The sequence below is a fragment of the Protopterus annectens genome, chromosome 5.part0, assembly GCF_019279795.1.
Source record: "Protopterus annectens isolate FY-2018-M chromosome 5.part0, PAN1.0, whole genome shotgun sequence".
NCBI classification, from domain to species: Eukaryota; Metazoa; Chordata; order Ceratodontiformes; family Protopteridae; genus Protopterus; species Protopterus annectens.
In genome coordinates, this window is record NC_056735.1 from 1,167,805,905 (window position 1) to 1,167,833,602 (window position 27,698).

Here is a 27,698-nt window from a genome sequence, read left to right on the forward strand (position 1 = left end):
GCAAGGGCAGTTAGCTTAGTACTAATCTATGAATCTATGAATCTAAGGGTGAGCATCATGAATTTGGGAATCACCAGAAAAGTGTTTAGAATAGACATATCCAGAACAGGGTGCCAGGTGCCCCCTTTCTTGGGTACCAGAAAAAGTTCAATAAAAACCTAGGCCTGCCTGATTTGCAGGAAGTGGCTTTAAAGCCCCCATAGTCAGTAGAGAAGAAATTTGAGTTTCTACATCTGCCCTGAGAGTTCTGGGTATGTCTGGGTACCCTTGCAAAACAGGGAAGGTGTGAAAGTAAAACTTGTAACCTTGGTTTACTATATTGAGCACCCATTTGTTACCTGTGATCGCAGACCATACCTCTGCGAACCTGGCTAACCCTTCCCCCAAAGGAAACCCAGGGCCCGCAGAGTTAGGCACAAGAAGGCCTGAGTCATTGAGAATGTTTGCTTTGGGAAACTGGCTTAGAACTACCCGATTTAGCAGAAGAACGCCATTGTTTAGCCCTTTGAGGGGCCGAAGCCTGCCCTCTGGAAGATCTGAAACTCCTAGGCTTAGAGCAACCCTGCTTGCCAAGATCAGGGAAAGACCAATTCTTGGAAGGATAATGACTACTAAACCGAGGAGGCTGAACATGAAGGAAATCTTTTACAGCTTGCATAGATTTTGCCTTATCCTCCAACTTCTTCGGTACCTCCTCAGCCTTATTTGCAAAAAGATTGTCCTTGTGCACAGGAATATCCAGCAATTTAGATTTAACAGGTTCAGAAAGAGACTGCGCCCCGAGCCGAGCATGCCTTTTAATTATGGAACCAGTGGCTGCTGCTTTGCAGGAAGCCTCCAAAGTATCAAAACCACAATGAAGTGAATGCTTATTAACTAAAGTGCCAGAATTCAGTAAGTCTTGTAAATCTTTGTTCTCTGTCATGGAAGGAATATCTCCAAGTTTAGCCTTAATAGCCTCCAAAGTATGCTACTGATACTTAAGCATGTGAAAAAGGCAATTCACGAATCTAATGGCAAGAGTTGCAGAGGCTTTTTTTACCCCACCTGTCCAAGGCTCTAGACTCCTTATCAGAAGGCACAGGGTTTTTAGCAATAGTAGCCTTAACACCCTTGGGGCCTTGAGAAATTTCTGGATCAGCAGTAGGGTTTTTAAAAAGGAATTGATGAGATTCAGGAACCCTATAATACCTATCCTGTTTTCTGGGGGCAGGAGGAACAGAATTAGGAGTTAAAGAATTTTCCATGAAAACCTCATCCACAACTTCCAAAACTGGAGGTATAGCCAGAGGCTTATGCTGTGGCAAATCCAAAAATTCCTCGATTCTTTTCTTAGACTGTGGAAAATCCTGACATTTCCATTTGCTCCCTAAGAGTATTCAAGGTATCCCCAAAAGAAAAATCTTCTGGAGGGGAGGCAAAAGGGATAGAGTCCTCAGCATCAGAATCCTCAAAGCCAGAAAAAAGTTGATAATTTCCTTCTTCACCAGCAGACATACTGGAAATCCCAGAATCTGAGACTGACAAAACATCAGGATATAATTCCCTAGCCATCTTTGAAGGGGGGGGGTGAGAGCCCCTAATCAAGAAAAGATCACCTGCCATGTTTACCAACTGGGAAGGAGTCACAGGAAGGGAGGCAGACACCTGCCTGAGAGTAGGTTTGCGGCTAGAAGGTTTACTAGCAATCCGGAGGGACTCGGGAGGCCTAGCAACTGCAGAAGTCTGAACTAAGGTAGTCGGTCTGGTTCTGGTCTCATGTCGAAAATAAGAGGCAACAGAAGCCGGTGCCTGCAAAGCGGCTCCGGACCCATCTGAGGCAGCGACAGGCGGAGGGTCTGAAGACAAAATAGCAGCCTGTGGCATGGAGGACTCCATAAAGGTCTCGGCAGAGCCTTGCAGCTGAAAATCTGCTGACTGCAGGGGTGGTGAAAGCACCTCACTGACTACCGCTGTGCTGACGACCAATTTCACTGGTGTGTCATCAGTAGATTTAAACCTAGGCCTGTCGCTGTCCTTGTCTTTGCGTTTCCTATGTATACCCTAAGTCGGGAGACCAGAAGACACCATACCGACGAACTTAGGCCAGACTCCGAATTGTTTATACAAAATCTTAGCTCTATGGCGTATGGTATGCGGGTTAAAGGAAGCACAGAGATCACAGTTAGGGACGCAGTGCTCAAGGCCTAAAGTTATACAATAGGAATGGAAATCACAGTGCAGAATCCGTTTTCCACAGGCAAGACCGTTAACTTTATCTGACTTTCGTTAAAGCAAGAAAAGAGGATCTTCAACGGGGTATTTATCTGAAGGCGTCTTCAACTTGGTAGTCGGAAAGCAAAACGGCCGACCGACACTAGTGCAAATTGCATCTGCTTCAGGCTTCGCAGCAAGAAAGACTGAGGAAACGGCGTTAGCTGCCTCCCTTTATACCTGACGTTCTGACATCAGTTTTACAACCGGCGGCAGCCAACGTCGTATACCAAGGACTCTAGTATTCGGGCCGACTGAGGGCTACCGGGAGCCAGATAACCCCATATGTGAGGACTGCAACAGTGAAACATGAACATCAACCCTTCACAAACCCATGCAGGAGAGCCCTGGCAAAGCCTGCTCTGGCCCTGGAAAAAGTATCCAACTTGTAATGTTTAGTGAAAGTATGAAGAGAGAGAACCAAGTAGCAGCCTCAAGGAGAGAACTGGTATCCAGACCATTGAAAAAGGACACCAAAGGAAGAAACTGCCCTAGCAGAATGTGTGATTACAGAAGAGAACAGACATTTGCCATGAAAAGAACAAAAGGAAATGGCCTTAGAAATCCAGGAGGAGATGGTTTGCTTAGAAACAGACAAACTCAAAGTCCCAGGATGAAAAGAAACCAAGCTGCTCTGATTTGTAAAAAAACAAAACTTTAGTTTTACCCAAATACCTGAGCTGTCTACATAAATCCACAGTGTGAAGAACCTTCTCATTAGCAGACTGTGGAAAAGAAAAAAGGGACAAATCTTTGAACACCTTGGGCATAAACGAATTAGTACAGAGACACACTCTCTCTATGGAAAACTGAGAGAGGAGTCACCATGACATCCTGAAGTTCCGATATTCTCTTTGCTGAAGAGAGAGCCAAAAACAAAAGTTTTACATGTACAATGCTGCAAGGAAGCAGGGTCAAAAGGAGCCTGCATCAATTACTTGAGTATAAAACTGAGGTCAAATGAAGGCGAACAGGCTTCCTGGGAGGCGTGATATGAAGGACACCTTTAAGGAATTGCTTGACCTCAAACCTAAAGGCCAAAGGAGGAGTCAAGGGCAGATGAGCAGAAATTACTGACAGGTAAGTTTTCACTGAAGAATGTGCCACCTCCAGCATAGAATCACACAAATGAAAGGATCAAAGGAACCTCCATTGGCAGGGGAGCCTGACTGCCAGAGAGGCACCAGACAGAAAATCTCTTCCATTTGAACATGCATGATTTTCCTGGTACTGGGTTCCTGGCCTCCTCCAGAATCCAAAGCACATCTTCAGAAAAGGTGTACCTAAAATGGGATCAAAACCCTATCACCAGATACTGGATAAAAAAAAATATATATCACCCACAGGATCAGCTGAAAAGTGGACAAGTGAGGATGTATGAAAGACCCCTTGTCTTGTGTGAAAATCCACTCGGTGAGGTAACTGGTTGTGATTACCCCTGGTCACCAGCAAAAGTTTGAGTGTCTCCTGCCTGATCCTGTGCAGAACTTGTGGTAACACATGAAGGGGGAAAAGCGTACAGAAACATTCTTTCCAAGGAAAAAAGACAGAGCATCCACTTTCCAATTCAGAGGACTTAGGACTCTGGAACTTAATAGAAAGAGCTATCTGGTCAGAAGGGAAGCAAAAAGATCTACCGGAGGAATACCCCAATGACAAACAATGTCCAGGAATAAATCTCTGTAAAGCATCCATTCATGACCTCGTGTGCTGGACCTGCTCAAGGAGTCCAGCCACTACACTGTGCTCTGAGGGAATATAAACTCCCTGAAGAGTCACTTGATACTGGATAGCTAGATCCCAAATCTGAAGAGCTAGTCTGCAAAGACAACAGGACATTATGCTGCCCTTGATTTTTGACAGATCACATCATTGTGGTATTGCCTGTTAAAATTTCGAAAGATCCCAGATGAAGGAGGGAATCAAAGGTTTGCAGAGCCAGAAACAAAGCCTGAAGACGAAGCCAAGAATAACGCAACTGAAGCGAAGGCAGCATCCATAAAGAGGCATTAACTGCGTCATAGTTGCATTTAATTAAATGGTGGGCAACTTGTGAAGTGAAGCCTAGCAGGCAAAGGACCTCCTCAGAATCAGAAAGGTCAGAAACCACCTTAGAAACCTGAGAAAGAAAGCCAAAGAAATACTTTTCTGAGGTGCAAGCCAAAACCAGTGGTCTGTGGCTGACCAAGTTTGCAGAGGATTACAAGCTGGGCGCGGTCTTTTAAATTCCCCCTAGTGATGTGAACATCCTCCAAGAGGGCCTTACCCAAACTAATGACTGGTGCCAGAAGCATGGCCTCAAACTGAATGCCAAGAAATGCATCACTATCTCATTTAAGGAAAAAGTCATCCCATCTACTTATCACATTAATAACATACTAAAGCATGCAATCAGTAGCGAGGGACTTCGGCACCCAGGTTGATAGCAACCTCTTTTAACCACCACGCTGCCTCCGTTGTATGGAAGGCTTTCTACATGGCCCACCTCATAAATAAGGATATTTCATCTAGGAACAAGGTCATAACATCCCTGTAACTCCTCCCTTATCAGACCCATTATCTAGTACAATTCCCCCTTCAGCATGCACCTTGCCAAGCACATGCAGCAGTTGGAGAGACCACAGAGGTTCCTGACCAGGAAAATCCAGGGTCTCAAACACCTACCCTATACAGACAGGTTAAAAGCCCTGTCCCTCTACTTAGTCTCATACAGACTGCTCAGAGGTGACCTGTGTCTGGCATACAAGGCCACTTCAGACCCAGCCTTAATGGAGTTACTGCATATCCGTAAGACAAACTCCACTTGCACAAACCACACGCAAGGCCTTAACCTGGTCTGCAATATTAGTAGAACTTGTTGGCAGGATAGATGTGTCCCAAAGACTCTCTAGTCTGTGGAATAAACTCCCTCTCTATGTCAAGCAGCTTACCTCTCTAGCCCTCTTTAAAAGGAACCTGGACGACTGGATGGGAAACAGAAAATACACCCCTGGGATCCTGTGTCCCTGCTGCACAGGGGAAACAGGTGCTGACTGAGGGAACACGGGTGAAATTCTTGGCTATGCTTTTAAGAGTCTCTGGGCCAATAGCCTGGTATCATCCTATGAACCTAAAACACACCTAGTCATGTGTGTCTAGTAGTTAATGGCCCTAAATAAAGTGGCAGTAATGTAAACTTTCTTGCCAAACCTCTCCATGGACCTAATAACATTATCAAGAAGGCAACAGCTTGGTAGAGAGCAACAACTTGGATGGTTTCTCAGAAGAGACTAACATTACAGAAGAGTATTTAAACAGAAATCTACACTCCTCAAGCATTTTATATAACTTATCTGGCTTCTTAGGTGCAGGTGGCTTGAGAGTCAAAGGCTACAGAAGTTGCTGAAAAGGTATCCAGACAGCTAGAACAGGAGGATCAACAGATGGTTTGGAAGATTCCATCTGTAAGAGCTCATAATAATCTTTTCTGGATATCACAGACTTGAGAAAAATCCCACTTGAGAGTATGGGGTAGCTGTGCACTAATTTGATGTTGAGGCTCATTACCCCAGATTGCTAGAGGTTTGGAGAGTTTTTTTCAATTCGTAACCTTAGCGTGTTTGCTTAATATAATCTTGTGAAGGAAAAAGGTAAGTTTTGTCTGCTTATTACTGACCATCTGTGCAAATGACAAAGTGGACTCCAATATACAGATAATTACACCTCTCACAAATCAGATCATGTTGGTCCAGTAGTAGTGGGTTATCGGTGAGAATTAAGCAGTTTCTGCATGGTCTCAGACTACTCAGTGCAACGACATGGCAACATAAGGAATAAAGGTAAACTGGCTTTCCACATTTGTCAAGTGGGTTGAACTGCTGAAGGTAGAATAATATACTAAACCAATTTAGTCAGCAGGCAGGGAAGATACACTGAATAGATAAATCATGTTGTAGAGGATATGCATTAAATAAGGCAAAGATGCAACAGCTACCTAAATCTACAGAAAAGAGGTTATGCAATAAACTCAAATGTGAGTAGCACACACGGTATGAGAGTGAAAAGGTAGTTTAAATTTTAAAACAGCAACATCCAAGAGTAGTACACAACTGTAATTTGGTACAGTACACAATTACAGTAGTTAACATAGCAAAACAAGAATTCTATACAACAAATAGATGAGGGCTGAAACAATCACATGCATTATGCCCTAGAATAAGCAGGCTTATGCTACCAGTAGTATGACTGGTGCCAGCTCGATGCCAACAACACACATTTCAGGACTTGACTGCAACCAACAGAATGGAGAGGTTTGCCAAGATAACTCTGAAGCATGCATTTTGTGATAACAGGTTCTCAAGAGCCACACATCAGCCACCATTACTCTCAGATTATTTTCCACTACTAACTTTACACAATGCTTTACATTAACTGAAACATCCAAAGTGGCTGCACTTCAATATTCAGTGATTTATTCCTAAAAATAGCAGCGCTGGGGATTTCTATTTTAATTAAGCCTTCACTGTGAACCATGCAAATATTGGCCATTAGGAAGCACAGTTTCCATCAGGATCTATACATAACACTGCTGATCATTACCCCACCTAAACCAAGTGCAGGTGACTAGCTATCTACAGTGAAAAAGAAACTTTGGTACTACACCATTGTGCTTAAAGGCCAGGCAGTCTGAATCATTGTAAGAAAAGTAGCCTCTCTCCATGCTGTTACACATCCTGTTATATATATAGCTTTATTCTTTACAGAAAATTCATATATGCCTTACCCAAGCATGACACGCACCTGAAATGCACAGAATAAAGTACAGTCGTGTAAGATCTTAACAGTAAACGCCCTACTTTTCACTGTTGCAGTGGGATATACTCCCTATTATACTCCCTATTATAGACCAACGTCTGGCAAGCATACCAAAGTCTTTACACAAGGAGTGATGTACATCAACCATATGCTCCATGTATCGGCGCAGGGCATAATGGCGATATACAAATGCTCAATACTCAGAATTGAAGTATCCCAGTACAACTAGAGCAATCCCACGAAAAATAAAGGACATGTCCATCAAGAAAAAGGGGACATGGGAAAATAGCTATTATACAACAACCCCCCCATTAATATTCAAAAAACGTGCACGCTGATTGGTCAGTGTGCATGTTGTAAATCAGAATTAGAGTAATGGAAAAAGGTCCGGTCGCCCGGACCTTTTTCATTACTATAATTTTTTTTTTTTTTTTTTTTTTACAGCAACAGAGAACAAGATCTCTGTTGCTTCACACTGTCTAGCTATGTTAAACTCGTTTAACATAGCAAGACAGCATTAAAAAAAGCAATAAACATTCTCCGTTGCTTTTTTTAATGCTGTCTCGCTATGTTAAACTAGTTTAACATAGCGAGACAGTTTGTAAAAAGCAATGGAGATCTTGCTTTCTCCGTTGCTTTTTACAAACTGTTTCGCTATGTTAAATGGGTTTAACATAGCGAGACAGCTTTAAAAAAAAGCAACGGCTCCATTGCTTTTTTTAAAGCTGTCTCGCCATGTTAAACCCATTTAACAAAGCAAAACAGTTTGTAAAAAGCAACGGAGATCTTGCTTTCTCCGTTGCTTTTGCCCACAGCTCTGATGTACTGTGTAGGCATACGCATGCACAGTACATCAGAACTGCCGCAGAATACCAGACAGCTGCGGAAGGGCAGCAAGGAGGCATTATACAATGCCATTATTTAAGAAAATTATTTTTTTTTTCTTAAATAATGTCATTGTATAATAGCAATAACCCACTCCTGGGTGTGGGTAATGCTGGATTTACCCACGGTTGGCTTTGTTTGGTCACTCGGACTTCGCCCTCGTGACCAAATCACGCCACCCGTGGGTAAATCCAGCATTACCCACACCCAGGCGTGGGTTATTGTTATAAAAGACCCCACCAACACTCAGCCAGAAGAGTGCTTCTAACAAGGGAAAAAAAAAAAAGAAAAGGGGACAAGGAGGAGGGAGGGAGGGACTGAACACTGCAAGAGTGACAAGTAAGATATCTATTGTTATGGCAAGATCTTGCACAACTTTACTATACCCTTCTTTACCACTTCTGCAGTATTAACACGAAAATGCAAGTCTTGCGAGTAAGCAATAGCCAAATATTTCCTCCTGCTGCTATCTGTATTTATTTTTTCTAATGTATTTTGAGTAATTTGATGAGTTTATATTTTTCTGGGATTCCTAAAAAATTCTTCACGATTCTGATGAAGTCTCGCGATACGAGACGAAAGCGCGCTCAATCTGTGTGTTTTATGTGGAAATAAAGAGCTTTGGTTCTACTTTGTAAGAGTTCGCCTTTCTATAGTACTGTGGTATTGGAGGACAACCTTTATTGTGCCAAACAGTGGAGAAAATTTTCGTGTTGGTATAAGTGCTTTGCGGCTACGTGTTCGTGTGGCTTGTGGTTACTTCTGCAGTATTCCTTACATTTGGGAGATTACAAAGCTACTGTAAGTAGTGGTAGGAGAGAAGAGAGTCTTCCACAAACCCATGAAGAATGGCCCTGGAAATAACCTCCAACTTAATGTTTACTAAAAGTACGAACAGAGGACCATGTGGTAATTTCTAGAATGGATTTGTATCCAGATCCTTGAAAAAAAGGCTCCAGAAGAGGCAACTGCCCTGGTAGAATGAACTCTTCATTTGTAAGCAGCTTTCTGCTTCAGTTAAAGAATAGCAAAATGAAATAGCCTTAGAAATCCAGTTTGCTTAAAAATAGGAAAATCCAACGTTCTAGTGCCAAAACAAAAAGCTGCTCTGATTTTCTGAAGGTCTTTGTTTTTCTCCAAATGTCTGAGCTGTCTAAGTCCAACCTTCTCACTAGAAGACTGCGGAGAAGGAAAATGGGAGGGAGATGAATATACTGATTCAGGGACAAATCATTACCCACCTTAGGCATAAGAGGAGGATTAGCACGCAGCAACAATCTAAGAAAAAACAAAAAGGGAGGAACTGCCACAAGAGCCTGGAATTCAGAAACTCTCATGGCTGAGCTAAGCACCACTAGCAAAACTGTCCTCCAGGTGTAGCATTGTACAGAGGAAAGAGCAGGCTCAAAAGGGTCTGAGTGAGTTTTTCAAGGACAAAATTAAAGGTTCCCAAGGAGGAGGAATAGGCAGTTTTAGAGGCCTGATATGAAGGACACCTTTAAGAAACTGCTTGACCTCAAACAAGAATTTAAAGGAGATGTCAAGGCAGAGAGGCAGAAATTGCTGACAAATAAGCTTTAAACACACAAGAATATGCAAAGCTAGCATTAAGCAATTCACACAAATAGGAAAAACCCTTGAGATGCCAAACAAAACATTTCTTCCATTTAGCCATATAGGATTTTCGGGTAGTGTGCTTCCTGGCCACCTGCACAACACTAAGCACATACTCAGACAATCTATGTCTAAAATGGAGCAAAACCCTATCACCAAGTGTCTGATGAAGCAAGAACAACAGAGGATGAATGAGACTCCCATTGTGTCATGCGAGAACATCAGTGCAGTGAAGTAACTTGTGATGATTGCCCCTGCCCAGGTGAAAGGGGGAACCAGTGCTGTCTGGACCAAAAGGGAGTCATCAAGAATCTTGAGAATTCTTCATAATCTTGTGCAGGACCCTGGAAAGCAGAGGAAGACAAGAAAAGGCATCTAGAATATCCCCTTCGAAGAAAAATACATAGCAACCACCTTCCAAGACAGAGGACTGAACACTGGATCAGAACAGAGGAAGCTGTCTGTTCAGAAGGAAGGCAAACAGATCCACTTGGAGCACCCCACTGCTGAAAAAAGTCCAGAAACATTTCCCTGTGAAGCATCCATTCGTGAGGCAGAGTCTTGGTCCTGCTCAGAGATAGCACCACGAAGCTATGTTCTGAAGGAATGTACACGGCCTGAAGAGAGTGATTTGACAGCAGATAGCAAAGTCACAAGCGTGAACAGCCAGTCTGTAAAGAAAAGACTACTCTATGCCCCCCACTCGTGTGTTGCTGTACCATACAACCACGGTGTTGTCAAAGTCTTTAGAGGGTGTGGTACCAAAAGGGAATAAGAGGGCTGCAGAGAGAGGAGGAGAGGCCTCATCTCTTTGATGCTGATGTGGTCTGACATCTGATGGAGAAGCCAGAGACCCTGAACTTTGAGCGCTGGAACAAGCTCCCCACCCCTCCCCAGATCTGAGGAGTCTGTGAAGAGCTCCTCGGTAGTAGGAGGAAACTGAAAAGGCAGACCTAGATTGAGAGCCATCTGCCAAATTCAAAAAACCTAGTTTCAGGCAGAGTAATAGGGGACTGGAAATTCCACATGGTGGCAATGCTGGAGCCAAACAGTCTTGAGATACCACTATAAATTTCTCATGTGAAGTTTGGCAAAATGTATCACAGCGGGAAGAACTGAGAAGAGAAGCAGACAGAGACAGAACTTTGAAGTGGGAAGAGAAGAAAACATTGGAATGGTCTGAATTCTTCAACCCCAAAAAATATATAGTCTTGTGAAGGAGTCCAAACAGACTTTTGACATCAACAGTACAGCCCAATCTCTAAGTGGAGCACACTGAAGTGTAGATCCTGAAGCAGCTGGGGTTGAAAAGAAGCCTGAAGAAGGTCATCCAGATATGGAAACATATGAATCCTCTACAGTGGGATCACTGAAAGACCAAAGGGCAAAGTAGAGAACTGAAAATGCAAGGAAGAAACAAAACATGAAAACTTCCTGAAAGGGGATGAATATAAATATGAAGATAGGTGTTCTTTAGATCTAGAGAGACGAGAAAAGCCAGGGAAGCAAGACAGGGAAAAGAATCGAAAGAGATAACATCCTGAAAGAAGGCACTTTTAGGAAGGTGTTGAGGAAGGAAAGATCTAGAATGGGTCTCCATGGCCCTTTCCTAGGCATCAAAAGCATCTGGAATAAAACCTTGTTCCCAGATGAGAAACTGGGACAGACTGTCTCCTGATCCAACAGGACAACTGGAAAATGAGACAGTTGGTCTGGAGGAGGCTGAGGAAGGCCTGGTGGGGGGGGGGGGGGCAATCTCCATTCCATGAAATAACAGTGATGAATAATGAAAAGGACACAAGAGTCCTTGGTAATCAGTTGAAAAGTACAGTTTTGTACCTACCATAAATGTAGATGTTCGAGGATCCACATTGCTGCAGTCCTAACCATTGGGTAGTCCGCTGTCCCAGTCGGCCCGAATACCAAAGTATATGGCTGACGTCGGTCAGGGCGCATTAGTCTGACGTCAGGACGTCAGGGTACTAATGCGCATGACCGACGTCATATCCTCAGTCTTTTCTTGCCCCAGATGTCAGAAGACCCTAAAAGACAAGGCCAAAACCAAAAACACCAAACACTCCTGCACCAGAAATATGTACAATATATACAAAATTACAAGAGTATAACCTCACCCACACAACCACCCCTAAACACAGAGGGGAAGGAGGGAGGGTAAATTGGACTGCAGCAATGTGGATCCTTGAACATCTACATTTATGGTAGGTACAAAACTGTACTATGTTCTTCATTCCACATTGCTGCAGTCCTAACCATTGGGTAGAATCCCAAAGCAGAGGTAAGGGAGGCTGGCAAATCATAAGGAAGCAGGAGCTGATAACATGCCTTGCAAAATAGCTGTGGCAAAACCAGCCCTAGATTTAGAGTAGAGAGGAAGGAGGTAATGCTTGGAGAAAGTATGCACTGAACTCCAAGAAGCTGCCTCCAAAATATCCTTAGTTGCCACCCCCCTTAGGAATGCTGTTGAAGTGGCAGTAGCCCTAGTGGAATGAGGCCTAATCCCAGCTGGAATCTCCTTGCCATGATGGGAATAACAAAATGCAATGCAAAACCCAATCCACTTAGAAATAGTTTGTTTTGACACAGGCTTGCCCTGAGAATTCAAAGCAAAAGAAACAAACAACTGCTGAGACTGCCTAAAATCCTTGGTCCTGCTTAAATAATAACGCAACTGCCTGTGTACATCTAAAGTGTGCAAAATCTTTTCCCCTTATTTTGGGGATCTGCATAGAAAGTAGGCAAATGAATAGTTTGGTTTAAAGCCACACTAGAAACCACCTTAGGCATAAAAGAAGGATTAGTACGTAATGATACCCTATCCTTATGGAAAATCAAAAAAGGCTCTACGCCATAAGGGCCTGCAATTCAGAAACCCTTCTTGCAGAAGTAGTGGCCAACCAAACAGCAGTCTTCCATGACAAGTATTTCAATTCAGCAGTAGCGCAGGCTCAAAGGTTGTAGAGTAAGTTTCTCCAACACAAAATTGAGATCCCAAGCAGGAGTAGGAGCTCTACGTGGGGTCTTATATTCTTTGCCCTCTAAGAAATTGCTTGAACAAAGGATGCGAAAACAATGGTGGGTCACAATCATAGTGAGCTGAAATTGCTGCAGCATGAATCTTAATGGAAGAGAAAGACAAACCTTTGTCTAATAACTCAGTAAGATATTGAAGAGCCACACTCAAATTAGGCTCAGAAATCTCCAAATTCTTTGCTGCACTCCAAAATAAAAATCTCTTCCATTTTTCTGCGTACACTTTCCTTGTACTAGGTCTTCTGGCTTCCATAATCACATTTAAAACTTGTTGAGGAAGTTGAGACCTGCTGTGGTTCAAAACAGAATATGCCAGGCTGTTAGATGAAGAGAGTGAAGCTTGACATTGAGCAGGTGACCGTCCCTCTGAGACAACAGGTGTGGAATCAAAGGTAAAGGCCATGAAGGCTTCCTTACCAGACTCCTCAGTAATGGGTACCAGTGTTGCCGAGGCCAATCTGGAGCTATTAAAATCATCCTTGGCTTGTCTTGTCTGACCTTTAGGAGCACCTTTGGGAGAAGAGGCAGAGGTGGAAAGGCATACACATGAAGATTTTTCCAACTGAAAGAAAGAGCATCCACTTTCCAAGCTGTGTGATGAAACCTCTTTGTGCAAAACTTTGGCAGCTGGTGGTTTAGTGGAGAAGCGAACAGATCTATGTCTGGAGTTCCCCATGACACTGTCAATTTCGAAATACATGAAGATCCAGTTTCCACTCGTGGGGATCCATGATTTGTCTGCTTAACACATCTGCTAAGGAGTTCTGTGCTCCGGCAGAAACCTTGCCTGAAGAGTTAGTTGCAAGCTGAGCGCAGTCTCCCATAAAATCATTGCTTGCCTGCAACGGGTAAGAATGTGTTCCCCTTGCTTGTTGATGTACCACATGACAGTTGTGTTGTCTGTTAGAATCAACACCTGCCCTGGAAGAAGTAACTCCTTGAAAGCCATTAATGCAAACTGGACTGCTAACATCTCCTTCATGTTGATATGTAGATGCTGTAGTCTGGCAGGCCACTTGTCTTGTATCCACTTTCCATTTAGATGAGCTCCCAAGCAATGTCTGAGGCATCTGTCGTTAGAATCTGACTCGCCTCTGGCCGGGTCACAGAGAGTCCCTTGTTTAGGTGACATTCCTGAGCCCACCACAAAAATTCCTGTTGAATGCAAGGTATTATTTGAATGACAGTGTCCAAATCCTGGCAGTGCTGTGTCCATACATTTTGAGATACCATTGCAGCTTCCTCATATGCAGTTTGGCATTGGGAAGCACCAGAATACAAGATGCCATGAACCCTAAGGCTTGAAGGACTGTCCTTGCAGTCAGCCCGGACTGAAGAGATAGTTGATGGAAGTAAATGGAAAGATTCTTTTGTTTGTCCGGGGTTAAAAGGCCATCTGGGCTGCTGTATTCAGTCTCACACCCAGAAAGCACATGTCTTGAGAGGGTACTAGACTGGACTTTATTTCGTTCACAGAATACCCTAGGCATCTTAGCACTGCTATCACATATTCCAAATGCTGTAAAGGTCTTCCTTTTCTTGAGCCAGAATCAGGCAGTCGTCCAAGTAAGGATAGATTTGAATTCCTTTTAGCCTGAAGTAAGCTATCACTGGAGCCAGAACCTTTGTGAATACTCTGGGCAGTAGATAAGCCAAAGGGCAATGCAGAGAACTGATAATGGGAATTTCCAGCTCGAAAGCAGATACTTCCTGCAACTTAGTCTGATAGGCACATGAAGGTAAGCCTCCTTGAGATCTAAAGTTACCATCCAGTGATCTTTGCCCAGCAGAGGTAAAAGCTGTTGTAACATCAACATTATGAACTTGGGAATGTCCAGATAAGTGTTGAGGATAGATAAATCCAAAATTGGTCTCCATGTGTTCCCCTTCTTTGGTACTAGGAACAGGCGAGAGTAAAATCCTAGGCCCCTTTCTGGCACAGGAACTGGCTGAATGGCCCCTATTTGGAGTAACAGAGAAATTTGCTTGTGAGCCTCTTTTCTTTGTAGAGGAGGAATGTCTGGCATGCCTTTGAAAGGAGGCAAGGTATGGAAATAAAACCTGTAACCGTGGTGAATGATATCCAAAACCCATCTGTCTTGGGTAATTAAATCCCAATTTTCTTTGAAAAGAGCCAACCGTCCTCCCAAAGGTGCTGCCAGACGAGCGTACTGGCAGCTGAAAAGGCAGGTCATTGGGTCTGTTTACGAAAGGACTGACCCCTGCCCTCACCAGTAGTCTGAGCAGGTGAACTCCCTGTTCTAGGCCTAAAAGAACCTTGAGCTCTGCCCTTACCACGCCTAGACCTACCCCTAGACTGGGAATCATAAGCAGGATATGTCCATCCCTTAGTAGGCCAATTTCTACTAAACTTCGGAGGCTGCACCTGCAAAAAATCTTTAACAGTTTGCATAGACTTAGCCTTGTCCTCCATTTTCTTTAAAACTGCTTCCACAGGCGAACCAAACAACACGTCAGACTGTAAAGGAGCATCCAAAATCCTTGTCTTAACATGCTCAGCTAAATTCTGATCCCTCAACCAGGCGTGCCTCGAAGAACAGAACCAGTGGCAGCCACCCTCGAGGAGGCCTGCACAGCATCAAAACCACATTGCAAGGAATGCTTACCCACCTGTTCAGACACATGAACTAAATCCTGCAACTCTTTACACTCAATACCTTCCGCCAGAGCATTCACCTTAGACTTCAATTGTGAAAGGAGATAATTTTGATATTTTAACATGTGAAACTGGCAATTCAACGCCCTCATGGCTAAAGTGGAAGAAGTATACACTTTCTTTCCCCATCTATCCAAAGCCCTTGCCTCTATCAGGAGGGACAGGATTTTTAACAGAAGCCTTAACACCTTTAGGCCCCTGAGAGACAGTTTCCGGGTCTGCCCTAGGACTCTTAAAAAGATACTTATGAGCTTCAGGCACCGTATAGTACCTATCCGGTTTAACTGGGGCAGGAGGCAAAGAATCAGGGTTTAGGGAAGCCTCTGCAAAAACATCTTCCACCACATTCAGAACAGGAGGTATAGCTAAAGGCCTATGCTGGGGTAAAAACAAGAATTCCCTAAGCCTCTTCCTGGAATCAGAGAAATCTTGACCTTCCCATTTAAAATGTTCCCTCATGGAATGCAGAGTCTCTGAAAATGAAAAATCCTCAGAAGGAGAAGCTGAAGGAGTAGAATCATCCACCACAGAATCAGAATAAGGAGGATACTCCTGCAAGTCTTCAGCCAAAGACTCAGAAGCCTCCGAACACTGCTCAAAGCTCTCAAACTCAGGTTCCACCCTAGGCCTCTTATCAGGAGGGGGCATAGAACCTCTAATCATAGTAATCAAATCCTCTGCCATTTTAAGCATATGTTTCTTAGGCAAAGATCCTGAAGAGCTAGGAGAAACCCCCACTGAAGTTAAACCTGGCCTGCCTCTCAAAGAAGCCTTGGAAACAGAAGGGGAGGCTCTAACCACCTTAGGAAGAGAGGGAAGAACAGCCACCTGAGAAGCCCCTTCAGCCTGGCCTACCTCCTGAGAGGACACATCCTGTAACAGTAAAGTCTCTCCCTGAGACTCCAAAGAAACTCCTGGCAGAACCTCCGGCTCCACTGAGCCCTCTAAAGAACCGACATCCGGGACTGTCGGTTCTTCCACTCTAGGCTTTGCTGCTTTGTCCTTGCGCTTTTGAAGCGGCGCCGGAGCATCCGGCGGCATTTTATAATTACAACGCTTCCCAAAAACTAACCTGGCACAGTCTAACCTTCTCTTAATAGTGCGTTTGTTAAATCTAGCACAAGAGCGGCATCCAACAACGTCGTGCTCAGGCCCTAAACAAGGTATACACAAGGTATGGTAATCCCTATGAGGTATCTGTTTCCCACAAGAAATACAGTTATTCACTTTTTCTGACATCCGGTTAAATACTGAGGCAAGAAAAAAACAAAATATTCCCCAACGGGGTACTTAGCCAACTTTGATTCGGTCTGAAACTCCGACTTCAGAAAATTTCAGAACGCCAACCTGCACTCGCAAAACTGCTTCTGCATCGGACCATGCGGCAAAAAAGACTGAGGATATGACGTCGGTCATGCACATTAGTACCCTGACGTCCTGACGTCAGACTAATGCACCCTGACCGACGTCAGCCATATACTTTGGTATTCGGGCCGACTGGGACAGCGGACTACCCAATGGTTAGGACTGCAGCAATGTGGAATGAAGAACATCAAGTAAAGACAGGGAGAGCCTTGAGGATAAAGGATCCTGGCCGAGGGGAAAGGGAGAAAGTAAGTCAGATACAGGAAGATTTAATCAGGGGAGGAAGGCTTTTGGCCTTTAGAAGTCTGAGTGGTCTTATCAGAAAACATATGTTTGGAAAACCTTTTGGGGGATGGTAAGGCTGCCTATGCACAAAAGAAGATTTGGAAGGATTGTTCCTCTGAAATTTGGGGATAGGAGAAACAAAAATATGTTTTAGATCCTGCATAACTTTACCTTTAGTCTTGTACAGTTTTAAACAGTTCTGCAGCACTAATGCCAAACATAATCTGGTTATCCAACAGAATCTAAATGTTTAGCCCTAATATCAGGTAAGGACTGTAAACATAACCAGGAAAATCTCTTCATGACAGAACCAGAAGCAGCAGCCCTACAGGATGAGTCAGCTGCACCATAACTACATTTATTAGAGTGGCAAGCCATTTGTGAAGTAGAAGTTAGCAAAGGAAGAGCAGCAGTCTTACCGTCTTGAGTGAGGAAAGCACGACAGCCCCCCCCCCCCCACACACACACACAAGTTGGGAAGAGAGTCAAAACATACCTGGTCATATGGGTTTGACAGCTTATGGCCATGAAAGCCAGGTAGGCAGAGGTATACACTCCTCTATCAATCTCTCCACAGAACGACTATCTTTATCAAAGGAAAGAATTTGGAGGAAGACAAATTTAGAAGCTTGTCTGTAGAAACATATCACACCAGGGTCTGATGATGAACACTTGTAGAGGTACTTGAGGGCCTCTGGTACCTTACTGAAGCAGTCTCACTTCTTGGGGCTGAAGGCTGGGAGTCATGAGCTAAGCAGCTGTAAAAGATACCCAGTAAAGTAGCAAGTACTGGAGGAAAAGCTGAAGGAGCAAGAGACTTCATTTGTAGCAGCTCAAATACCTCTTCCAAGTCTCTGACACTCCTCCAACCCACAGAAGGAATCCATAAAGTACAGGCTAAGGATTCATCTCCAGAATCCAACTCCTCAACTAAAGAATTAGAATCCCCTAGGCCTCTTGGAAGGAATGGATGGCCAGGGAGTAGCAGGATCACGCATGTCCTGCGGTGGCTTTAAAGCCATAAGTGCATTAAACAATCCCTGCGTAAATTCCTGCCATTACTTATGGGGATACTTAGCAATGGATGGTACATACTTAGCCTTCTGTTTATTTTTCAACAGGATGTCAGCCTTGACTAATCTAGGTGGTTAAAAGCTTTGCGCAGATTCCACAAGAGTACCAGGCACCTCTTCCTGAACTAAAATCTGGGGAATCCCTCTAAGCCTGCAAAAATGATCAGCTGTGGTTTCCCCTCAACGTCCATAGCAAACGTATGCACAGTCTCAGAAGACAAGCGAGAAGCAGGTTCCATGTCAGCCTTGGAGTCGCAGCAGAGGGAACTGGTAGCAACACTGAACAGTCCTCAGCATCTTCATCCACGTCAGAGAGAGATATGTCTGATGGAAGATGGACAGCAGTTGAATCAAAGAGAGCCTTTTTAGTCATCTTTTTAAGAGATGGCTGAATTTGGCTGTGGCACATGGCATCTTGAGTCAAAAGCTTAAGTAGCTGGTTCTTCAAATGGATGGATATGGTGGACAGATGGCTGCAAAAAGTTTTTGGAACAATGGCCTGACAAATACTACACTGACTATGGTCGTGCATAGCACCTAAGGAAAACAGGCACTTTTCATGTCAATCTTTATGGGAAATATGCCTACTACACTGCCATTTTCCTTTCTTGGAGGATGTGCATTCACAATACAAAGAGAAGCAACCCCAATGGGGCACTTATCTGTAAATGGGTCTGATAAAACCAGCACAGTGAAAGACACCTTAGACCGAAATTCAAACAAGGGGGTTGGATTGCCATCAAAGATGTTCTGAGGACTGTGCACTCATACATCACCTTTATGCTTTACACCTGCACAAGGAGAATATGTCAGCTGTACGTTACTCTGATGATGTGACTGCTTTGGTAAGCTGGCCAGGCATTAGGCTATGCTAGGCAGGATATCCCACACGTAAGGAATACTGTAACAGTGATAAGGAAGGACATCTAGTAATTAGCTTAGTTTAATTGTAAAACAAAGCTAAATATAAACAGCAGTCAGTAAATTCTGAACTCACAAAAATGTAAATCTGAAGAGCCCCAAAACCTGAGAATAAAAGACAGGCATAAAAATACCATAGAGAGACAACACAGCAAGATGAAACTAAGCATATTTCAAGTGACACACCACCTACCAACTATAAAATACTTACTGGATTGTTTCCATAGTGCCATACACCTTTGGGCCACTGCGATGTTAGCAAGATGTCAACACCTCTGAACTTTGAGTTGGATACTAATGGAGTCATCAGTGATTTTACATCTTTAATGGTGAAGCAGTACGCAGGGGCTGGCTGTTGCTGGGATTCTACACCACTGAGGTAGGCTAACTGTAACCCTGATGCCCCAGTGAACACTCCTTTACGACCTGCACTTAGAAACATAACTACTGTGAGTGCAAGCAACACAGGCAGCACAAAAAAATATTTGTATCCAATAACTGATGTCATGTCAGTATAAGTAAATGAATTTTTAAAACTGTAAGCTTCTCACCAAAAAATGCAAACTCTCACATCAACAGCTGCGAACAGTAAATGTTCCCTTACAAAGCACACACAAAAGGACAGAAGCAACACTGCTAGATGCAGAAAAATTATCTTTGTTTATACTTATAAAAATGTTACACTGAAAGGATGCCAAGAATGAATCCCACTTCAAAAGTCTGGACAGAAATTACTGAAAAAAAAAACACTGATTACAATGTTATGTCTGCAAAGGCCTGACTACTAAATACAGCTGTTGGGTCTGATTACTGAATACATTTTTAGTATACAGGTCTTAGAATGTATTACTAAAAGCTTCTACCATAGGAACAAGTCTGGCAGTTAGCAAAGAGGATTTAGGCTACAAGGTATTCAATTAGCTTCTTTATGTTCCAGAACTGGATTTCTGCAGCCTCCATTTGTCTACTGTGCAATTATGAGCAAGTCACCTAGACAGTGCTCCAGGGCAATTGGGAAATAGGGCCATGCTCCTCAACAGTCTCCTAGACCAAATGTTCAGTAACCATCTATGAACCTTTCAGTAAACAGTGGTGTATGTATGCCTGATGGTGCATCTGCCCCATAACACTGCCATCTCAATTAAATGAGGCCCAATTACATACCCATCTACCCCAAATATGTCAGTAGGTACCACTCTCTGCTTACTTTCATGGGTAGCACTCAGCTAAAATGTAATGAACTACCACATCTCATGGTACACTTGCTCACTCATGACACTTTGTAATGCCAGAGTCTTCACATTTTTGCAAACGTAAAATTCAGAGACACTGAACCATGTGGCATGAATGACATTTCTATCCTTAAAATCAATTTATCACTCAGCAGGCCTGTAGATGTACTTTTAAAACATACATACTTTACCATAAATACAGTACACATATACGTAGCAGATGTATTTATACTCCCATTCAATGATATCTTCACAATTCATTTTCAGGAGTCTAGCATCCCCATAAACCATCACCTAGGTTTTAATGGAGGTTGAGAGGACTCCAGTTCTGTCTCAGAAAGGGTTTTATAAAATACACAACTTACAGAAAGTACAAAATTAGTAATACATTCTAAATAAAAAGTAATGTAAACACTATTAAGCTAAGTAACCTGTACTGCAATACAGCCTACTACAAGACAGAAAACAAATACATTGTTGCCCTCAAATCAGTTCTCAGACTACCACATGGTAAAATGTAATTAATCAGTTCACATGGAACAGGATTACAACGAACGCTGGACTTTCCTCTTATGCAGTTCACACATCATGATGCAGCATTCAACACTGATCAAAAAATACACAATGAATATTTACAGAACAACATTTCCAAACAAGCCAGTTACTCGAGAGAGAGGGAGAGAGTTCTTCTAATATATGGTCTAGTCGTGGTTTTGGAGCATTTTCTCTGCATCTCTTGGCCCACCCACTACCTCTCAAACATAGTCTCCCTCCTGCAACTGGCTAACTCACTCTCCCTTTAGCAGGGGGTGTGGGTCGACCATGAGGGGCCATCATTAAGATGGACATTGAGGTGGCTCATTTTTTCCTATATTAAGCCCTATTCTCTTTACTTCCATCCAGTGAGAACACGTGCCCGAGCTATGTAATGGGTGTCATCTCTGGAACCACCCCCCACTTCCACGAGAGGGTAGCATCAGCAGAAAGTCCCTGCACATCCACAGGAATTACCACATGGTTGTTTCCTTGGTTTTACACTACAGAAATCAGACCGCATGTATGCAACCTTGAACCCTTATGTTCATATCCTACAGGCATTGCACTTTTGTGCGACTTCAAGCCTGTGCCTATGGTGTAGAAGAGTAAAACCCTGGATATGAACTATCCACAGCCAAATGGGATTCATAAATGGTGTAAGGACATGTATTGCTCATCTGAACAGGCATGGACATTCAAGGTACATTGTACAGCAAGGAAGAAAAAGTGCAAACCATGGAAAGTAGTAGTAATGCATAACATAAGATCTGTAGAGCTGAACTGGCAATATTTTATAAGTATGCTGTCCACTCCTCCAAAGTACCCCTATATCATGAGTATAGGGAAAAAAGTTCAAGCACCAGTATACTTCTTGATATCAGCATCATTTCTAAAAATTTACAGGGATGAACAGCAAACTACTTGGATGACAATAATTAAATGTTTTATCTTAAGTAATCAGTAAGAAAAACCCGATCCTTATTACTTCAGTAACACAAAAATGTAATTAACTTCAATAAAAAATGTCAGCAGTCAGACAAGGCAGAAAATATGAACTTGAGGCATGTCTCTACATACCCATTTTGGAAAGCATCCCTATGGAAACTTCATACAGGTTAACTGTTTTTCTCCTCTATTCTTCTGTCTCCCCTGGTCCACCAACCAATCAGCCCTTCTGCATCCAAGTCTTGCCATCTAACTAAAGTAATGATGAAAACAGATTGCCAACAATGAGATATCATTTAGGCAGGAAGGACATTTTAAGCCCTAATTAAAGCACCTCCATAGTGGCCAGATTGTGTGTGTGTGTGCGTATATATATATATATATATATATATATATATATATACACACACACTATATATATATATATATATATATATATATATATATATATATATATATATATATATATATATATATATATATATATATATATACACACACACACACACATACACACACTATATATATATATATATATATATATATATATATATATATATATATATATATATAGACAAACATGTACTCTTGTACACCTGTAGAATCTTTGCTACAATCTACTGCCTGACAAGTCTGAGGTGCCCATCCTTGCCAAGCTTTTTTTTTCCCTACGACAATATGTGGTCTCTACCACACTGGCAGTGGCACAGCAAAATTAGAAAACCTCTCTTTTCTCATTGAAGGACAGTGAAACACAGCTACTTGTTCACAACTCTCAGCCCATCAGCCCTCAAAAAGCATAAGCAAGGGCCATCAAGTCAAAGCAAAATGTCCAAAATCATATCACTTAAATTTTCCTTATGTATTTTTTTTCACTCAAAGAAGGAGATGGCATATACATTTACATTCACAGACATACAGCAAATATAAATAACAAATTTCTTACACCAATCCTTTTTGCCACATTACTGAAAATAAATGGGTAGCTGGCCTCTTGTTCAACTTTACTACATGATTTTTCAGCATCAGCAAAAAAACAATTGAAGAATAAAAATCAGCCAATACTTTCAATACGAAGGCAAAGTCAAGCTTAAAACCAAGCAAACAAAGTTTTGCAATAGCGAAAAAGCAGGGGATAGCCAAAGTGCATGGAAGAGCGAATTAGTCCACAAACTCACACTCAAACCTAAACGTTCTGGCTTCACTGCTTAAACTTTACAGCATTGAAAAGTAAAAAAATTTGAAGTAAAAGTTGGACTTCAGTGGTTGGGGCAAAATAAAAGTTCACATCTTATTTGTTCATTGAAAGATACTGGTGGAGGTACTCTGCCACAAAAGTGAAACTCTTGTCACCTTGTAATAATTCCTGATCAGCAGAGGAATCAGAAGAAATAAAAACCTGATCTGAAGATTCATAGTCAGTGCCTTGTCTAGGCCTGTTAGCAGGAGGGGGATGGGTACCCCTGATCAAGGTAATTAAATCCTCAGCCATTTTGATCATTTGTTTTTTTAGGCATTGGGGCCTGTACACATGGCCCAAGCGTCGGTTTTTTAGACACAGAAGTAGTTTTTGGCCTTAGTTATGAAAATGGCGTCTGTTTAATATACAAATCTTTAGGCTTGAAAACACCCTCAGAAGCCGGTGCTCACTCAGTGGCTCCAGACCCATCTGAGGTAAAGACATCCGCGGGTTCAATACTTAAAGTATCTTGCGGCAAACCGGACTCCGAATCATGAAGTGCAGTTCCTGCATTATTATTTCTGTAAGGGCATTTCTGAATGCCGGAACAGAAAGGCACTTTAGCGCTTCATATGGGTTACATAATAACAAGCAGATATCAGCTTGCTATAGTTTAAAAAAGTCACTGGGATAGATGAGCGAGAGTGGAGCCATCTGTAGTAGTAATCAGTTTGCTACAAGTCAGTTTCATCTTCAGAAGATGACCAACCATGTTCAGGGAGGCCTTGCCAAAAAGAAATACCCTCTTTGAACAGAGAATGCAGAATGCTGTTTCAGTTTCTACTTAAGGGAGGACGACCCACAGTCATGCAATCTCCAGCACACACCACAGCCTGTGGCTCAAATTATAGTGGCCTACATAAAAGTCCACCTTAGCAGCAGTTTCTAATGATCTCAACTAGGTCTGACTTGAGCTCTGATTCAGCAGGGGGACTAAAGTTTTTCCAGTATTTTAATCACTAAGGGACAGGAACACAGTAGGAGTGATGTAGATGAACATCTATTACGTGTGGCAGAGTGCTTGATGTTATGGTTCTCTCCCAGACAGTAGTGGCAGTGTCAGTATGGGCCTGCATGGTAATAAGATAGCCACACAAATACCGAGTTCATAGGTTCATAGGTTAATACTAAGCTAACTGCCCTTGCGAGCCATTTTAAGCCTAGCCAATTATCCCTTGTGAGATTCAAACCCTGCACCCTGTGTTTGTAAGGCAAACATCTTAGCCATTTTGCCACCCTCCCAACCCCAAGTGAGCTTGAAAAGAAATAAATAAATAAATAAATCCAGAAACTTCAACAACAGGCATAATTGCAATCTGAACTGTGTGAATGGAAAGAAAGAAAAGCTTTCAGCAGTGGGCAGAGAACAAGTGAGCTTAAATAGCCAGCATGCGACATTACACGTTGCATCAGAATGGGTGCATTCATTTCTCAGTATATACATTTTTTTTCAAACATATGACAAATTTTAATAAATGGAAAGAACGAGCCCAAACAAAGCTGTAATAAGAAGGGCCCTTGATGCTAGCTTACAGTGTTATTGGTGGATGAGCAAATATATATCGCAGTGATGAAATACATCAACACAACAGCAATAAAAACTTGCAATGCAATTACTAAAGGGCTTCTACAGACAGTTTACTATAGTGGAACACCGGAGGAAAGAAAAGGATATTAGATATGCCAGGAAGACACAAAGTGAGAAAGCTATACAAAACTGGGAAGCACAACCTAAAAATAAAATCACCTACCATAGAATAGGAATACCCTATACAAGCCTGAAGAAAGATTAAAACCAAAGCAGGATCAGTGGGAAGCAGACATAAAACAAGAAAAGGAACAGAAAATGGAAAGAAACTTAAGAAAAAAACCCATAGACTGTAATACAAGGTAGAGTGGGATGCACTGTGTAGCCAATATATGAAAAAATATATTAAAATTTTGAATGCACGTATCATTTGTAAATACGATGTTTAGAATAACTGACATTGGTTATAACAATTTGAGAAGTGAAAAAATTATGCTCACTAATCACAACAAATGGAAAACAGTCTGTTAAATAAAAACTGTAAAATAAAACACAACCAATGAAGGATAAATATTTAATAACCATAAAAATCACACTCAGAAAGCACTTTCATCTTAAACACTTCTCCAGACTGAATGAATTTAATACAAGCAAACATTTAAATAACTACACACCACGACTTAAAAACTTCACATCAATTAGTAACTTGATTAATGTCCAAGATAAATCTTAAAATTTTCTTTATCATTGAGTCTTGGAGGGTTGCAGGCATCCAATTTTACTTGCCAGCAGTACTCCCTCCAGTCCAACTCATCTTTAGTATCAAGCCTTCTAGAAAAGTTATTACCTTGATCTAAAATCAAAAATCTAAAAAGGAATAATGCTGAAGTGCATTGTTCATATCACCTATAAAATCGATAACATGCACATGTTCATATATCCTATGATGCAATTCCCTTGTAACCCTACCTACATAAAATATGCAGGACAAGACAAAACAAATACTACAAACTTAGATTTACATGTAAAATACCCATGGATATTAATTTTCCTATCTTTAATAGCATCTGCTGCATCGGTTTCAAATACTGACAATAAAACGCTTGAAATTCAACAAAAGGGGAATGTTTATGTCCTTATAAACATAACTTTGATTGTGAGCTGTGGTGGTGCAGTGGTAGCATTGTCACCTCACAGCACGAGGTTCTCCCGCTCGATTCTCGGCTGGAGCGCCTTCTGTGTGGAGTCTGCATATCCTCCTTGCGGTAGAGTGGCATTCAAAAGACATGCAAAGAATGGGCGTGCCTTCGTTGAAGGTTGGGCGTCGAGCTGGCACCTCGGCACCGTAAAAATCTGCCAATCATTAGCGGACCGGAGTTCCTCTGTGGCAACCCCTAACCGGGAGAAGTCAAAACAACAACATAAACATAACTGATTGGGACATGTATTTAAAACTCCTTCCACTTTTCTTCACAAAAACGGGGTCTTCTCCTATAAACGTGTTTACCCTCAGGAAAACTACTTAGAATTTCCCAGTTTTCTCTAATAATATTTTTAATATTGCTATCATCTAGAGAATTTTGTACTACTGAAAATATTCTCAATTACTTCCTTTTCAACTCTATTCTCAGGACCACCATTCTTTTAATAACCACCTCTTCAAACCCTTGCTTCATGACTTTTTTCTGGATATCTTCCTACTAAAAATTTATGACAGCATAATCCCTTCTTTCACAAATTCATTTTCAGTTAGTTTACTAATTCTCATCAACTGCCCTTTAATTACAATGTTCTTAGCTTTCTTAGGCATTATTCTGCAAATCCTAAAATTTAGGTTCCTAGCTTACTGCCATTTCTATAGACTTTTACACCTAAAAAAATAAACACTTAAAATAACATGTAAATTTCAAATAAGAGCCAACAGTAATAACATTTTCAATAAAATACATATATATCTAAATTTAAATCGCCTCTCCAAATAAAATAAATCATTTATAAAATAATATTAGAAAACTCGGTAATATATTCCTTCTCCTAGGCAATCATAAAAACATAGCATAGCTCGGGGCCATGCCTGCTCCCATGGCTACAATTACTTGTTGAAAAAAAGTCAAAAGTAAGTTTAAGAAAATTATAACCGAGACCATCAACTAACATTTCCATAATCAAATATATCATACAGTCAGAAAAAAGCTTAGAATGCAATAATTCCATTCTCATGAAATCCATCCCAACTTCATTGGGTATTATAGGATAGGACTGAATAGCCATAGTAACCAAGACAAAGGTGTCCCTGATGACAGAAATGCACAACAACTTTTTTGTAAATGTTTAATCAACATAAATAGCCATAGCTTCAGGTTTGTTACCCCCATTGGCCACAATGGATCTGAAGGGGAGATCATCCAAGTTCTTGTGAATCTTAGGCAAGCCAAAAATGCAGCTTATTCTCTGGTTACTCAGTTAAAAAAATAACATTACTGTTAATCATACCTTTGCATAACCAGCCTTCAATGAAGGAATCGATATGCCCATAGAATTTTTCGATATAAATAAAATGAAACCTCTTAAACTATCTTTCAGCTGCATAATTTGCATATTATTACTATAAAACTTTCTATCTAAAGAAAAGGCATTATTTTTATCTGCCTTAGTGATTATATCATAATTAACAAGCTTATCCAATGCCCTTTACTCTTCAACTGTCAAGTTGTAAAACTTGTACTTCAGTTTTTCTTTTGAATCTTTCTCTTATTTTTGTCTTTCAATTGTAGTTAAAGCTTTCTTGGAATAGTATGAATGACGGGGAGCCAGCCGAATGGCATTGAAGTCAGGCTTTATGTTGCATGACCACTCCTTGATTCAGAATTATATAACCATCCAAAGGGTGCATTAGCAGAGCCAATAATAGAACAAAGAATGGGCAAGAAGTCCACTAGTAGGTCAGGACTGTTATTTCATCTGCAACAGGATGAGGTTTTAGCAGACTGTTTGGCTGTAGCTAGCAACTCTTTCAGAAGTACTGGCTATCCTGCGAGAGAGGGAGCCGATATTAAATTTTACTGAATCGTTTGCAGAACTGGAGAGAAATCTTACTAAATTTAAACATCTTCAATGGGACATTTTCTATTTCGAGAATTGTTTGCTCGTCAAAAGAATCTCAAAGGGGTTGAGAACCATGAAAATGCTGACAGGCAGGGATTTACCCAAGGAGTTAATTGATGGGTAGAATGAGCTAAACCAGAAGACGAGCATGCATGAACTAAATGAGAATATCAAGGATAGCACTACGGCTGAG

At 41.7% G+C, this 27,698-nt stretch overlaps 1 protein-coding gene across 2 annotated transcripts in view; it reads right to left on the reverse strand.

The window, feature by feature from the left end:
* The window catches only part of CWF19L1 (CWF19 like cell cycle control factor 1), a 633,757-nt gene that overhangs the window by 551,623 nt on the left and 54,436 nt on the right, over window positions 1-27,698 (reverse strand). For both annotated transcript variants that reach the window (XM_044071015.1, XM_044071016.1), the window contains exon 5: window positions 19,130-19,344. In XM_044071015.1, coding sequence (XP_043926950.1) covers window positions 19,130-19,344 — 215 coding nt within the window. The remainder of the gene's footprint in view (window positions 1-19,129; window positions 19,345-27,698) is intronic.